This window comes from Harpia harpyja, chromosome 4 (assembly GCF_026419915.1).
Source record: "Harpia harpyja isolate bHarHar1 chromosome 4, bHarHar1 primary haplotype, whole genome shotgun sequence".
In the NCBI taxonomy this organism is placed as follows: Eukaryota; Metazoa; Chordata; class Aves; order Accipitriformes; family Accipitridae; genus Harpia; species Harpia harpyja.
Window position 1 is genome coordinate 60049625 of NC_068943.1, and position 16428 is coordinate 60066052.

The 16428-nt window shown below is 45.4% G+C and overlaps 1 protein-coding gene across 5 annotated transcripts in view; it reads right to left on the reverse strand.

Annotated features, from left to right (window-relative positions):
• The window catches only part of CHGB (chromogranin B), a 20805-nt gene continuing 4377 nt past the window's right edge, over positions 1 to 16428 (reverse strand). Inside the window, exons 2-7 of one of the 5 annotated variants that reach the window (XM_052784261.1) lie at positions 15803 to 15861; positions 12006 to 12138; positions 6490 to 6533; positions 5082 to 5175; positions 1602 to 3370; positions 1 to 413 (exon numbers count right to left, since the gene is read on the reverse strand). In XM_052784261.1, the coding sequence (XP_052640221.1) occupies positions 330 to 413; positions 1602 to 3370; positions 5082 to 5175; positions 6490 to 6492 (1950 nt within the window). In that variant the 5' untranslated portion in view covers positions 6493 to 6533; positions 12006 to 12138; positions 15803 to 15861 and the 3' untranslated portion in view covers positions 1 to 329. Of the gene's footprint in view, positions 414 to 1601; positions 3371 to 5081; positions 5176 to 6489; positions 6534 to 7500; positions 7525 to 10691; positions 10815 to 12005; positions 12219 to 12642; positions 13135 to 15802; positions 15862 to 16428 lie in introns of those variants that run through there. The other 4 variants (XM_052784260.1, XM_052784259.1, XM_052784258.1 and 1 more) reach the window with 4 other exon arrangements.

Sequence of the window (16428 nt, forward strand, 5' to 3'; positions counted from 1 at the left end):
TTTGGCCCAAGATCAATGTTTTTTATTATTTCAAACTCAGACAAATATATTTCTGAAGAGCACTAACACAATTATTTTCACAAGCATATTAAAAATACCTGCCTTGCATGAAAGGTTATAATACTAAAATTCATACTATTCAGATCTCAATAGCATAATAGCAAATTAAAGACATTTTCAGCTGTATAAATCACTACACTATAGTGGACAGTAAATAGTATTTCCTGGTTTTAGGGCAAACAACAATCCAGTGGCAGTGAATTTACCACAAAATACAGGTATTTTGAGTACAGCTACACCTAGCTTTAAAATACCAAAGCAGATAATCTTCAGCCTCTCCTGTTGTCATTAAACTTCTCAGCTATTTTCTGCAGCTCCAAATCCATAGTGGCCAGGTTTTCCAGTTCTTTTTCCTGTGAAAACATAGAGCATTTTACACATCAAATAACGTTGGCAAATGTTGTGTTCCATGAAAATGAGAGACAAAGACCATTTCTGAGGCAGACATCTCCTGCTACTTACTGGCCCCTGGGCAGATTGATGGGGTAAGGGGTGTTAGCAGCGCAACACACCAGAGATTTGTGCACTTTCCTGCTTTTAACCGAATTAGGGCTGGGGAAAGTATCAAAATACTCATTCTGAGAGCTCACCCTAATTACAGCTTGATCTTTCTAGCTTTAAAGCTCCATTATCTAGTAGTGACCTCCTGCTATCTCACAGCTGCTGCCCCCTGCAGCATGCAGTCACTTCTGCCCAAGTGAAGGTCCCTTAGGAGGCCATAACCTTATGATCACAGTGGTTCGGGCTTAGGACACAGCAAGCACAGGGTGCAACAAGAGGAACACCTCCACAGTACCAGATGCTAGGGGAAAAAAAAAGAAATTATGCAGCTAATTCTTGTCTATTATGATGACTTGCTAACACAGTTTAACCTCTATATAAATTAGTATTAAACCTCCACTGCTCCCAGCCCAGCTTTGTGCCATAGATATACCGTGACATACATGAGGAGCATCTAGCTGATGGGTGTAGACTCATTTCTCCTGGACACCGATGCAGAACAGGAAGTCCAACAAGAAAAGGATTCACATACATGGGAACTACATGCACAAATCGGGCTTACAAGTGCAAGCCAGGTTCCACTCTGCATCACAGCCAGGAAGCCAACGGACAGCTGAATTTCACTCTGTTCAACTTACTTTTCAGCTGTACCTTTTAAACAACCTGACAGACCAAGTGGTGCTTCCAATTACCTCTCTGCTCCTGCTGCAACAGGCATCTTTGTTATATTAGTATGTAAGACCCTAGAGGGAGAGGTAGGGCCCAAAGAGGAAGAAAATCTCCTTTCTCTTCCTGTCCTGCAGCAGACAGAAGCTAATGATGATGCACATTGTCTTTACAAACTGTGCCCTGGGTTAGTTCCACCGAATTCATTCAAAGAAAGCAGATTTTTAAATCACTGAAGATCTGGCTCTCGACGTGACTTAATCTTGTTTGTGTTTTTCCATGCACAGTTTACCAGCTGCCTTGGGAATGGATTTAGAAATGCACATGTAAAGTCAGCTTCCCCTAGCTTTTCAGAGAAACACCTGTACACATACCTCCTCTTCTGTCAGAGGCCTCTGGCTCAGACTTCTTCTGTCATTCCCGATTACGTGACGTTTTTTCATGTCTTCTCCAGAATTGTACAATTCTGGGAATTCAGCTGATTTCTTCCTGTAATTCAGAAGTTGTGCAAGTTGATCCATCTTGTTATATTGCCTTTTCATATCGTATCTGTTCATTTTGCCAAGACTCCTCTTGTCAATGCGTCCATAGTTCAGAGCACTTAGGATTTGCTTTTTCTCCCACCAGTCATAGTCATTATATTCAGGGAAAAGACTCTTCTCATTCAGAGTGGGCCTGCTTTCCTCTTTGCCCTCCAGAAGCTGCTCTCCTGTGCTGCCCCTTTTCTGAAAGTGCCGGCTTTTCCACCACAGCAGTGGGTAGAAAGGGCTGTAGGATACCACGGTCCTCTTCTCATTCTCTGCAGGGAGATGGCTTGTGTACTCTTCCCTCTCTGCGTATCTTCCCTCCTCCATATTCTCCTCTTCGTTATCCATCTGATTACTGCTGTGATGCTTCTTTTCTACTTCCTCCTCCTCCTCACTGCTGCCAGGGTAGCGCTGTTGCTCTACACTGTCCTCAGTGCTGTAGTGTCTTCTGGCCTGCCCTTTGCGCTCTTGAGCGTACGCTTTCTGCGACCCTTCATCTTCATTGTCCCACAAGCGGTATCTCCCTCCAGCATGATGCTGCTCCTCCTTGCTGCCACCACTGAGATACCTATCCAGCTCTTCCTCACTTTCATCTCCAAGATACATCCTTCCCTCAGAATGCTGCCTCCTTACCTCATGTGATCCATCACGGTGTCTCCTCTCCTCGTGCCATTTCTCGTTACTTTCTTCACTGTGGCGATGCCTCTTGTTTTCTTCTTCACTGCTCTCTTCACTTTGCTGCCACCTTTCTCTGTACTCACTTTCCTGGCCTGCATGCCTCTTCTCCTCCACCTCTTCAGACCCATGCCTCCCACTATAACCACTCTTCTCCTCACGCTGCTGCTCAGACTCTTCATGATGTTTCTGATGGTGGTTCCTCTTGTCCCAGAGATAGGCCTCCTCTGTGTTTGACTCCTCAGCTAGTTCCTCCTTCTCACCACCACGGCCCCTCTTCTTTTCAGAGAAGTCACCCGTTCTATGCTTCCCATGATAACGTCTGGGTTTGTAGGGTTGCTTTTCCTCCTCTGTTTCTTCACTCTCATCCAATTCTTCATGCTCTTGCTGATGGGAGAAATCACGTTCCTTAGACTCATGGTGGTATTTGTCACTTCTTTCTTCCTCTGCCTCTCCCTCTTCACCTTCATGGATTCTTTTTGGGCTCTGCATTCCCTCCTCCGAGTGCCAGTGGCCCATGGGGCGCTGATCATTCCCATCAGGGAACTCCTCTGTGCTTGTGCCTCCAGAGCGGGACTTCTTGTTGAGAACAGCATGCTCTACCTCTTCGTCATGACGCTTGCTCTCTTTGCTTTCTTCTTCACTGTGGTAGCTCTTCTCCTCCTCTCTTCCACTTTCCTGATAGTGTTTCTTTTCTTCTGTATGAAGTCTCTCTTCTCGAATTGGTGTGTGGAGTCCATCCTCCTCTTCCTTGCTTTTACCTTCCTTGTGACCAAGCTTCTCCTCATCACTTCCTTTCATGTACTTTTTAGATTCCTCTTCTGCCTGACTTTGTTCTTTCTCCACACTCCCAGTATGATGTTTTTCAATCTCTGCTAGGTCTTTCAAATGCCTCACTTCAAGTTGTTTGTTTTCGCTTCTCTCTCTGTCATTTCTATCACCTACAATAACAAAAGCAGCATAATGAAGTAATCCAACTCTCCACTGAAGCATTATTTCAGTTTAAATAGATAACTGGCTTCCCAAAGTAGCAAGAAGGTTTGGACAGAATTAATTTTTTAATTCTGCTTTTAAAATTAGTAATTTTCTAATATTTTGTATGTTTGCCTGGAAAAGCATTAACTAATTTTCATTTAATTAGGCATTTTAAAAGTTCCACTGAAATTTCCAGAATAATTTTTCCTCTTTGGCTTTTTTCTTAGTTTGTTATCACATTTTTAGTTTTGAATTAAATTAACTCTCATTCCCATTAAAAATCAATGGGATCTGGATTTGTGTTCAGTTCTTTGAATTTCAGACCTTATCCATCACATACACTTATTCACAAAAAAGACAACCATCTATTTCAAGCTACTCCAAAATATCTAGGGCTTTTAGCAAATTTTAAAAGTTCTAAGTTGTCTGAAAAAAAAGGAAATCTGTTACTTTGCAATAGTTATGTTTAATCAAATCATGCTCCTTCCACTATTTCCAAAATGCTAAATGCTAAATGAAAGTCTGACTCTGACCACAATGGTAACAGTATATTTCCACTTGTGTCTGAGTAACATCAGAAATAGATCACAAACTAAAAGTTTTCAGACAATAGCTGCACAGATTTAAAAATAGCTCATTATTTCTGAAAAGCTTCTCATTATCCAATATTCTTGGAGGCGATCTTTCAAAAATATGGTCCTTACCCTCTTTCCGGTAAGTGTCTTTTCATTTTCCAAAACATGGCAAATATACAGTTTTTTTCTGAAATTAACAACGTCATAAACAAAGCCTGATGGCATTCAGCATCTCCTAGAAATTTGGGGCCAAGTTAGATACAAATATATGTATTCCCAAAGGCCCAAATCCACCCTTTTCTGATCACTGTATTAGGGCCATGCATTATTCCCTCTATAAACAAGCAGGAGACAGATGGGTTTCATTATTGCTTCCTGCTGGCAGGTAAGTTCAAGAGCCTTTTTATTCTTCTGTAATCAAATAAATTTAACTGGGCAGAAAAGAAAGATGTGTGTTCTGCAGTTTGGCACAGCGTCAAACTTAACGACACTTCACTTACAGACAGTAACTGAACATGCGAACAGCCTTACACCTCGACATCGAGGCAGCTAAGCACCATGCTGTAGGAATGAGCTCATCTGAAATGACCGCTCCCACATGGAGCTTTCAGCACACGTCACCAGACCTCTGGAATCAGTACCACAAACTTAATCCTTTCTGGGCTTAGCAAAAGACTCCCCTCTCCTGAGCTGGGCATGGATTCAGTTGCCACCAGGTGCAGGAACCTCGTTGATTTAAGTGGCAGTTATTTGAGGACAGTTCTTATGCTCTGGGATGCATTCAACATGTGGTCCAAACACAGTCACATCTGTTGACCTCTCAGGCTACCTAAAGAGCTTCTCTAGTCCTCTCAGACTCTCCAGGTGGCTTAAGTAGAGAGCCACACATGTTAGCCAAGAATCCCTGACAATTACCAGGTCAGGCTGTTTGCTCTTTGAGCAAGTCAGACTAAACAGAAGGAAATCAGAATCTGACAATGAAATTTGGAGGCACCAGTTTCACACGGGCTGAAGTAACAGTTCACCAGCTCCAACACAAGAGAGAATCCATCTACCAAATTCCTTTCACAGTAGTGAATAGTACAGATAATGTTGTACTTACTCTTCTTCAGGATTTCTTTGCATTCAGGATTAATTGGTGGTGCATTTGGCTTAGACAGAGCATTGGACAGAACTTCCACTATGCACCGTGTTACCTGGAAGAAACAAAATAGGAGAAAAAATTCTCATGGCAAAAATGGAAATCCTACTTCTGACCCAGTTAGTGAGGAAAGCTAGTTTAGGATGAGAATTCAGGCTAATATTTATGAGTTTTGAGTAATCCCCAGCTCTACCACAACTTCCTGTGCATTTGGGCAACAAGTGCTTTGCTCCTCACTCCCATACCATTAAGAGGATAGTCATTAGCTCTTTTTATCTCCCCTTTTGTTTCAATAGGGAACAGGCTCCTTTTGTACATTTTTAAATATTAAAATACCCTATTCAGTACAAAAGAGAGTCAAACAATGTGTGGTAACAGCACCTTACAAAAAAAATAACCAACACAACACACATTCAAAAGATGAGGATCATCCTATAGGATCTGTCCAAATGAGGATGCTGCAAAGGTGTTACCAGAAGTATTGCTTGGATTGACAATAAACCAAAACCACCTTTATATCCTCTGTAAATAACACACTCCACAGTTTTTCATGTGTGTGTGCTGTAAGCCCTGCCTCTTTTAGTGCTTAACATTCAACTGGATAGTCTTCTGGAAGCAGAGAAAATTTAATCATTTAGGAAAGTCACACAACCTCCTCTAATCCTAAGCACTACCAAAGTAGCTCTTCTGTACAAATTCATGCAAAATGATTTTCAAGTGTTGAAGTTGTTGGTTGTGAGGTGAGTGCTCAGATCGTCAGGGGTACGAGAGTCTCAGGCTCACAATTTGGGCGGCTGGATGGGAGGAGACAATAAAACATTTATGTAGCCATTTGTCTTTTAACTGTTTTTAGTTATTACCAGGTGTTTACTAATCTAAATGATCACACTATCAACCACTGGAGAGGGTCTGATGTCAGGTTACAGGTACTGAAAGCAGCTAATGGCATTCATTTAATCAAACAGGTTAAGAATCTCTTTCCAAAGCAGGAGATGGGAGGACTGCATTAGAAAGTCTGTTACATAGTTGGTAACTGTAGGTATTTCATCTTTCTTCAAAGTTGCCATCTCACTTTTTACAGTCCAATAATGTGTACTATCAAGTAATATTTCAGATAATTTTTTGGGCAGCTGTACAACGTAGAGTTTCAGAAGTACCACACTGACACAGTAAGCCAGCTTCCATTTTCATCAAATGCACTGAAGTGCATGCAGGTATCTTCTGGCAGCTAAAGGACTCTCAGTTCCACATGACCCATGATCTCTTAAGAGTTTACCCTTAGGAAAAAAAAACATTACCCTGAGAGTTTAAAGACAAAACATGGAGAGATGATATTTTCTGAAATCTGCTTTGACATACAGCTACTCACCATTTCTTCAATATGGTCTTTTTCCACTGGAACTGCACTGACATCTAGAAGAAAAACAGACTCATTAATCCTAGCAACAAGCATCACTGACAGGAGTCTTCACTCAAATTGGTCTGATGAGATAGCTTGAGTTTTGGGTTGGCAGGTCAGTAAAACAGACACATTTTGCATTACAGCTTTTTTTTATTCAGGATGGAAAAGCACTGTAAAGTTGCGGCCTAGTATGAGAGAAGAGGCAGGTTGACATTTCTAGCACAAAAAGAATATACACCAAAAAATAGAAAGCAATGCTTAAATTCCAAGACCGGAGCTTTACTGCAAGTCAGATCTTCATGTAGTTGTACCCGTTTGGTGGTAAAAAAAAATAGGAAACAAGCAAAGCCTGTTTGCACCCCAAGAACCTTTTGGCTTCTGCAAGGGTCTCCGGCTGCCACACCACCACCTCCCCAATAGGAGACCATTCTTCAAGGCTTTAAAGCAACTACTGTCCCAATCCTACCGGAGAAATCCTGTCTCGCTTGGATAGAAGGCAGCTCCTTGAGGGAAGGACAGAGCCAGAAGGGACAGGAAAATTTCAATTCACCAAGTGGTCCGTTATCACCCCAAGAAATAAGCAAAAAAAAATAAAATCCCAGTGGAAAACACTACTCTGGAAGGAAGCGGCACAACCCGTCTCTCTCTCTCTCTCTCTCTCTCTCTCTCTGTCCTGAGGACATGTGGGGTAATTAACACCTCCTTGCACCAGTTCTACTATACCTGGTCCAAGGTATTTGCTTTTGGAAAGAAGCAGTTGCAAATGAAACCTCCATGCTGCTTTATTTGGCCATCACTGCTGCCATATGTCGCCATATGTCTCCAGCTGGTTAACGAGCTTGGCTGCTGTGCATTATTAACAAACCATGTCGATTCTCATCCACCTTGAGATTTGCAGAAGTGAAGTTAAGCAAGTCTGCCAGCCACACACGAGTACGTAGAAGCAAGGTTTATTGTATCCTGGCTTCACAGACTTACTGCATCATATATAATCACAGTACACAAATGTACAGCTTGGGGTACAGTTCTGAAGTTCTTACACAAGTCAGGATAGTCTTAAATACATCTATCACCCTCCCTGCAATACTGCTTGGTTGGGACAGTGAGAGATCTTCTGTAACAGATGAACACAAAGCAGATTATGGAGACAAAGGGGGTCAGTTTACCTTACAGCGTAAGAAAAACTAACACTGCCCAAAGGAAGTTTCCTGCAGAGCAGACAGGAGCATGTAGCCTTGTACTATTGAAAGCTGAAAAACTTTTCTTCTCTGTGCCTGCAGAGTAAGCAGACATCCTCTTGAGCACTGACTCTGTGGGTAATAACTGAACACAATACAATAATAACTCTCGATATTTCTACTGTCCTCTATTTTTGCTCCCCCAAACACCTATGTAGGAATGTGCTTCTCCAGCCCCCGTCTCTTCTCTGCGCATACAACTGCAATCAGAGAAGAGAACCCACACGAGGACAGCACAGAAGGGATTCCCCTAAAATAGCACTACATCCCTACTCCATCATTTCCCCAGAATGCCAGGTGGTGTGTGTGGGAGATGGTGCTTTACAGAGCCAACCCTCTCCCCCATCTTTTGCATTCAGTGCTGACTGAGCCAGGCTTTAGGTTACTTTATTTACTAACCTAGTACGTGAATAACTACCACACTGCACAATGCTGATGCCGGTGCAGCCTAACCTGCCTGCATCCTCCATCTGAGCATAGAAGATAAGGATGTGCATACACATGGGGGCAGGAGACTGGCAGCAAAGTCCCTTCTACTAAAAAAAAAAAAAAAAAAAGTGTTATCCACTAAAAGGACATTCTCCCCGTCCCACAGGGGTTGGAGATGCTGCTCTTATGGCACAAGCTGTTCCCAGTCACTACTTACATGTAAGCAGAGGGGACGACCCGCTTCACTGCCTCTTCTTGACGAGGCTCCTCTGGTCCTCCAGCCCATGAGAAATCACGACACACACAAGGGCAAAAGTCTGATTTTGTCCTTTTAGTGATGCTGCCACAGCACATCTCCTGGGAGTTACACCCAGTTGATGTGATAAAGCACAGAACAAACTTTGGAATGTCTTTTGCTATTAGAGATGCCAACTTTGGGCTGCCTCTCGAGCGCTATGTCAGTGGTGCAGGAATATAAAGTCAGGTTGTACTCACTGCCTTTGCCTTGTCATTCCCAAGCTCCCATCTCTCCAAGGAGATTTACAAACAGATTAATGACCATTAAGCAAGCGCTCAGTTAGTGATGAAAGCTGACACACACAGACAAAGAAGAAGCATTAGGCTATCATAACAACGTCAGAAGAAGCAAATGGTATCGGACATATGTCATATTAACCTGCCTGGAGGAACAAAATGAGTATCCAATCCATTCCAGAGTCTGAAATAATCTATTGAGGCAGCTGCTCTGTCAGAGCTGAGATAGGAAGCTCGTGGGGATCCAGCATGCCCCACTTTACACCAGTGCCGGCAGCACTAGCCCGTGCCAGCTGGCAAGAGCTCCCTTGGGGCCACCTGCCAGCTGGAGATGGCTGGCCAACACCTCTGCCTTCCTCTCCACATGTGCTCAGGAGGGGTCAGGCCATCACCCCAGCACCACCAACACAGGCAGCAGGGCACCCACCCACTGGGCTTGTGGGGACACAGCAGACGGTAAAACTGCAGGGTTTTGCTGCAGAAACAAAGTCAGAGCACACACCGAGATGGAAACCCTTCCCCTGCCCATGCAGAAAAACCAGACCACAGACCCACAAAGGAAAACAAAGCCCTGGGTCTGCTTTCCCCTCCTGAACCAAATCTACCCAGGTAGTTACAATCAGATTATTTGATTTTGCAGAAGTGCTGAAAGCTGATGAAGGTCATGAAAAAGGATGAGAAATGCAGGACAAATTCACATGGCGTTTGCTTGCATCTCCATGATTGGGACAGAAATTTTGGAGAGTCCCTGATGAAATCCTCACATGGCTTTGTTTCATTAATGCCAATGTCTCAGTGCAGTGCCATTGCTCATCAAAATGACAGCAAAAACCCTTCCTAGGAAAGATCATGGAAACTTTGGTATATTGATTTGCAGAAGGAGCACTAGAAGGTTCTTGAAGTTAATGTTTCACTCATACCCAGCCCCAAACAAACTTCTTAGTTCATTGATTCTGCCTGACATTTGAAAGCAAGAGAGCCAAAAAGGGCGTTAAGAGGTACCTGACCTGTTTGAGGGCATAAACAGGAAAAAGTATTTGGTAGGAAATCCCCATGAGGTCTGTGGAATAAGTCCAGTGAGCTTCTCTGGGTTGGGGTCTCTCCCGCCATCTTCCACCCTCCCCTTTGATTACAATAAAGGCATTTGAAGGTAGCCAAGTTCATTACAGAGTTTCTGTACAAGTCCCAGAAGCGCTTCCACGTGGAGACCTCTAACAGAACTAAAGCCCAATTACTCAACTCAGAGTGACACCGATTCTTTCAAGAAATGGTGTAGTATGCACAAAGAGATATAAAGCCAAGCAATCACCTCATCCTCTTGTGTTTAATCTTCATTTCACAGTGTGGTTTTAATATTTAATGCCGCATGCCAGAAAATTTTCTGTTAGTTAAAGCTGCAGACCTGCTACTTCACAATCACCTCCCACTATCAAGAACTAGCTGGCAAAAATCTAGCAGCACGGCTCACATAAAATTACACCGAGAAGGCTTCGTGGAAGGAAACTCTACGGGGGGAGAAAAATAAATCGAAAGCAGCCGACTGGCCCTCGCACAGCGTGAGGGCACAGGCTGGCTACCGTCCGCCCGGCAGCGGCGAGCAGAGGGCTGCCGCCAGCCGGGGCACCGCTCCGGGCAGCCCGGCGGGAGTCCCGCTGTGGCGCTGGCGTCCTCCTCAAGCCCCGGCCCTGCCTCGCCCTCCCTCGCGCCGGGCCGGCCGGAGGGGCGACCCCGGGGTGACGCGGCCGGGCCGGGCATGACGTCACACACCCACCGATGGCGTCACCCCTCCGGCAGCGCTCTTCAGAGGCAAACCCCTCCACCCCCGCCCCCCCCAAACCACCCCGCGCCCCGCGCGGCTTTTCACTCGCCTCTCCCTCACGGCGAAGGCGGGCTTCGCCGGACCCGCCGCGGAGGGAGCTCAACGGCCGCCCTCCCCTGGGGGGGGGGGGCAACCGCGCCCCCGCTCACCTGCCAGGGCGGCGGCCCCCAGGAGGCCGAGCAGCGCTAGCAGCCCCATGCTCGGCTCGACTCAGCTCCGCTCTGCTCGGCGGCTCGCCGCTATTTAAAGGGGGGAGCGGGGGCGGAGGAGACGGGCGGGGGACGCCGCCGGGAGCCTGCGTCACTGCGAGCCCCCGGGGGCGGCGCCACCCGCCGCCCCGTCCCGTCCTCTCCTCTCCCCCACAGCGGCGCCGCCCCCAGCCGCGGGAACCCCTCGCCCCCGCAGGACGCCCCCTCCCGCCCGGCCCCCGCGGCTCGCCAGCACGGGGGAAGTTCCTCCCCGGCTGGGAAAGCCGAGCTCGTTTTCCCCCTCCTTTGCAACTACCACATCTCCCCCTCCTGCCCTCCGCCCGATATTCCCAACACCCCCTTACATCCCCCCGCCCCGCCAACCCCTCAGAAAGGAGAAAAGCTGGGTTTCCCTGCCCCTTTCTCCAGCTCAGAGGATGCGGTATCATCCCGAGGTCTTTCCCACCGTCAGAGGATGCTGAACCTCTACCTACAGGGCGGAGGTGCGGTAATCCATCCCTCTGGAACAGCTTCCACAAGAAATCACCACTGCGTTTCCACACCCATTTCCAATCAAAGCCTCTTCAGGTGTTACGGCAGCCTTTTTTTCCTGCAAGGTTTCTGTCCCTTCCACTCAAATCATTGCCCCCCCCCCGCCCTGCACACAGCAAACCCAGAACCAGAGAACGACTAGAAAGTCATCCCCATACTTATGTCATCTGGTGAATGAATGACACGCGGTGTTCCTCAAGAGTTTTACCAGGGAAATCACTGCTCTCAGCATCCATCTCCACAGGCAAACCTCTTATTTACTGTGATGATGCTCTGGGGAGCCAGAGCAAACCTACAAAGATCAAGTTTTACATAATTTTCTTAAACAGACCCCACTGTCCCAATTAGTCTTTGATGGACTGGAAAGCACAAATGACAAGCCATGATGAGCTCTCCACAGAGCAAGTCTGAACCCTCCCCCCCAGTTCCCTTCAGAGCCAGGCAAAGACGTTGTAAGACTAGGACTTGTTTTGCTTTTCCTTTCATTAACTGTTAGAGGGCCCTCTCCAAATTCTGTGTATTTTTCAGTTGTTCTTTTTTGTTCTCAGTGCTAAGCAGATGGCCCTCTAATTGCCAGTGTTCATGGAGGACAATGGATCTATACATCAAAATGGTAGTTAACTCTATTATCATTCTGTATTAACAATGCCAGGCTGCTATAATCATATAGCCTTTAAACATATAAAACAAGACACAAGGACACAACACTCCAGTAAAACCCACATGCAGCTTCATTTGTATGTAAAGGAGGCCAGGAGCTTCAGCTCCATTTGAAGCTTGTTTCAGAAGACAGCCTTTATTAACTCCAGGAGGCAAAGCCAGATACCTTGTTCACCTTCCATTCAGATTACAGTTTCTGCAAAATAACAGAACCCAGTTACCTGTCCACCATGAAATGCAAATCAACACTGCAACATCTTCTCTGCTTCCTCAACCTCCCGCTCCTCCATGCCTTTCCCGTACTGCCTATAAAAGGCCCATTTCCACAGGCAGATGCCTCTTTGGAAACCACCAGCCTTGACTGTGGGAAGAGCCTGATTCAAAAGCCTATGAAGAATTTCACTGGCTCCAAGACCCCCACCATGTCCTCCCCTGTCTGTGTGAGGATTCAGCCTGGCCTCAACCTCCTCAGCTGCTCATGAGAAAGAATTTTAGGTGAAACATTTGCCTTTTAAGCGTTCTCTGCTTCCCCAGGCATATAAATAGCACTCTCTGGTTACCCTTGTGTAACTGGTCTACTCCAGCATGTGCCTGGCTATACTTACCTTGGATATGACAGTCAAAAGGGGCAAGTGATACAAAGATGCTGAATAAAAATAGCCAGCTATTTTAGTATCTACGAGGTATTTGTATTAAGTACCTGTATCGCACAAGTCCTATTGATAGTAGGTACAACCACCACTACAGAAGCCTTCTTGCTGCAGAACAGACAGCTGAGATTAAGCAGTCACACACCCCTGCCTCTCGGGGCTCCTAATCCATCCCTTGCACCGCAGCAGCAGTCACTGGGACTTCACAGCTGTTTTTGCTGTGCTGCATGGCTTATTTATATTTGGCTTGTAGGATCTCTCTGAAACGCTCCCTCACCTCAGCATTGCGTGGGCTGATCCAGAAGAATCAAGAAATCCTGTATTTGCCATTGATAAAAGAAGATGTTAAAGCGCTGCCAGGGCATGTTTTGCCATCAGTTACATCAGGGTCTACATGGGAGCACAGGTTATTGCTTTCAGATTTGATCAGAATCAAGGTTACAAAGATTTGCAACTTTTGCAGGAGGTCACCCAAGAGGTCCGTGACAGCAGCAGGGACAGAATTGGATGGAGTGTATCTAATTCCATCTTCAACACCCAAGAGTAGGATTTCAAAGCATGATCCCACAGACTTTTCTGCCAGCACTGGAAAACCAGGGAGAATCCAAGCACCTTGCCCACAGTTAATTAAGTCAGCCTGTATTTTCAAAACAATGTTGCTTCAGATGGACTTTTACAGACAGGCATCAGCTGGCACGAGCTTCCCTCAGATTAGGAAAGAGATGTGACGGCATTAAGTCAGCATTACAGCAGGCAGTAGCGTATTTCACTCAATCAGTTGTGAGTGGCACACCCCAACCTCCCTTCTCAGATGTGTCAGAACTTCGATTGCAGTGACATACATGCCTCATAATGTTGTGACAATCTATCGCTCTATGAATAAACAGTATTTATCCTGCTGGATTCTCTCAAATACAAACGCTTAAAAAAATACACATTTGGCTCATGCTAGAAGCTAGAGCTTCAAAGGATGACAAGCGAGTTTCTGTGGCTGAGCTCCTTCTACATTGAGAGGAGAGTGCTCGGGGAGTATGAGGATTGTTCTCCTCTAATTAGATGTGCTAGTGGGATTATCTTCATTCTTGGATGCCAATTAGTTTTCATGGAATGAAAATCCTGCAGCCCATTTCATGAACAAACTCATCTCTTCCATTCAGAAGGTGCTAAGGGGATGGATCTGGAGAAAAACACCAATCAAATCTGAAAAGCCAGCACCTCAAGGGACACCATCTATCCAGCTTCACTAATGGCAGCAAAAGTCCTTTCAGAGGTCTTACGCATATGCAATGCTGGTTGCAACATAACGGACAATGGAGTTGCACAGACACTTAGGCTTTGCTGCCGTTATACATTACCGTATATATATATATTTACCCATAGCTCACTAACACCAACTGTTACAGTGGCTTAGAGCTGGTGCAACATGCAGTTGAACCATGCCCCAGGAATTCAATTATCATCTCAGTAGCTCTACAGTGAGGCAGGATCAGGTGCCTGGCTCATCTCTTTGTTCGTATGGTGACGGCTCTGAAGAGGAGTCAAAATCCATCAGACACATCCACTGGAGAGGGAACAGGCCAGGTACTCAGCTGGATCTCACCTGCACTGTGTCCAGACAAGGGGCCTGGCAAAGTAGAAGGGACAACACTTCAGGAGTGCATATGCCCATATACACCCCAAAATCTTTGCACGCCTCCAGCCAAAGCCTCTGTGAGAGGCAGCAGCCAGGACCACTGTCGTGGTTTAACCCCAGCCAGCAACTAAACACCACGCAGCCGCTCACTCACTCCCCCCCCACCCAGTGGGATGGGGGAGAAAATCGGGAAAAGAAGCAAAACCCGTGGGTTGAGATAAGAACAGTTTAATAGAACAGAAAAGAAGAAACTAATAATGATAATGATAACACTAATAAAATGACAACAGCAATAATGAAAGGATTGGAATGTACAAATGATGCGCAGTGCAATTGTTCACCACCCGCTGACCAACACCCAGCCAGTCCCCCGAGCGGCAAATCCCCGCCCCCACTTCCCAGTTCCTATACTAGATGGGACGTCACATGGTATGGAATACACCGTTGGCCAGTTTGGGTCAGGTGCCCTGGCTGTGTCCTGTGCCAACTTCTTGTGCCCCTCCAGCTTTCTCGCTGGCTGGGCTTGAGAAGCTGAAAAATCCTTGACATTAGTCTAAACACTACTGAGCAACAACTGAAGACATCAGTGTTATCAACATTCTTCGCATACTGAACTCAAAACATAGCACTGTACCAGCTACTAGGAAGACAGTTAACTCTATCCCAGCTGAAACCAGGACAACCACTCAGACCTCCTCCTTCTTATTGAGCAAAGACTATTTACCCTGTACCAGGCACCTGCAGTGATGCTGATGAATGGAGCTTGCTTGTCAAGCTACAGGAGGATCTGACAAATGACAGGGACAGAGGTATCAGGAACAGCATCTGCTTCAGCTGAATCCATGGGAGATGAAATGATACTGCTATTAGATAAGCCAAAATGCTTCTAAGCACACCTTGCAGCAGCCTGTGCTTGGGCAGATTGGGCTGGTACAGTTTGTTACTTGTAATGGGTAGTCACATCTGCACATTTTGATTTAGCCTGTCAACCGAAACCCAATAGTGATAAAAAATGCACCCTCATAGCAGAACTGAGTCCATGCAATGTAAATCACCTGAATGCACCGAGATATAAAACCACGTCATTCTGTATTTACACAATAACCAGCTTCCAATTTAAATCTAAAATGCACATCTTTTGCATCCACTGAAATATTTTTGAGTCATTTTTCCCCTGAAAGTTAAACACGCCTGTCCCTGCCCATGGCCTTAGCACATGGTATCAATGAACTGCCCAGCAAACTAAGCTCCAGTTGAGAGACAGAGAAGCTGTGAAGAGACCCTGTGTGGTATAGATGTGTAATTTCTGTAGTGTGGGCAACCATCTTTTTTCCCTTCTATATTTATACAGTACCTCACACAGTGGATTTCGTTCATGACACATGCTCTTAGGCAGTACAGAAACAATTGCTAGAAACCGACTGCTAATATTTAGTCTCAAAGACTTTCTTCAAAGAAAATCTAAAGAATCTACAGGATATTTCTGCTTCAGAACCAAGAGAGCCTTAAAAGTTCTGGTTTACTCTTCTTGAATTGTCTGTCTTAGTCATCTTTAAAAAAAAGAAGATTTTGCTCACTTGTAACCCTCTTCTCTTCCATGCAGCATCCTTCTAGCTCCAGCTCTTCAGTGATGTATCTATGCCACAGAAATAAGGTCAAATGTTATACGGCAAAACTGAAAAGAGGTTTAAAATATACCTATAAGACATGCCATAATTGTTAAGAGATATTAAAAATATATGCACAGATTCTGCTATGGTCTTCCGGAAAAAAGCACTATGCCAGCTGATACAAATCTTTAGGGCCTCTGGATACACTCACGGGCTACAGAAGCTGTAAATGTATCACCAAAGTAAAAAAAAAAAACCCAAACAAAAAAAAAAACCCAAAACACAGGTAAGTGAGAAAGGGAAGACCAAGTCTAAACACAACTATTTCCCCAACATCCTAGGTTTTCCACATGAACATCTTCATATATGCCACTCACCCCCCCCCCGCATCTCTCCTCCCTGGTCATTCCTCTCTTGGTGTTTGTCAGCTCAGATGGGAGAAAACTAGATTATGCTGCAACACAAAAATAAATACATAAATAAGAAGCAGACTTTGGGGCCTATGGAACAAAGGACAGATTTTCCATATTGCACTGTCAGCACGATTACCACTAAAAACCAGTGCCACTTCCTAGGTCGTTCCCTGACAGCAA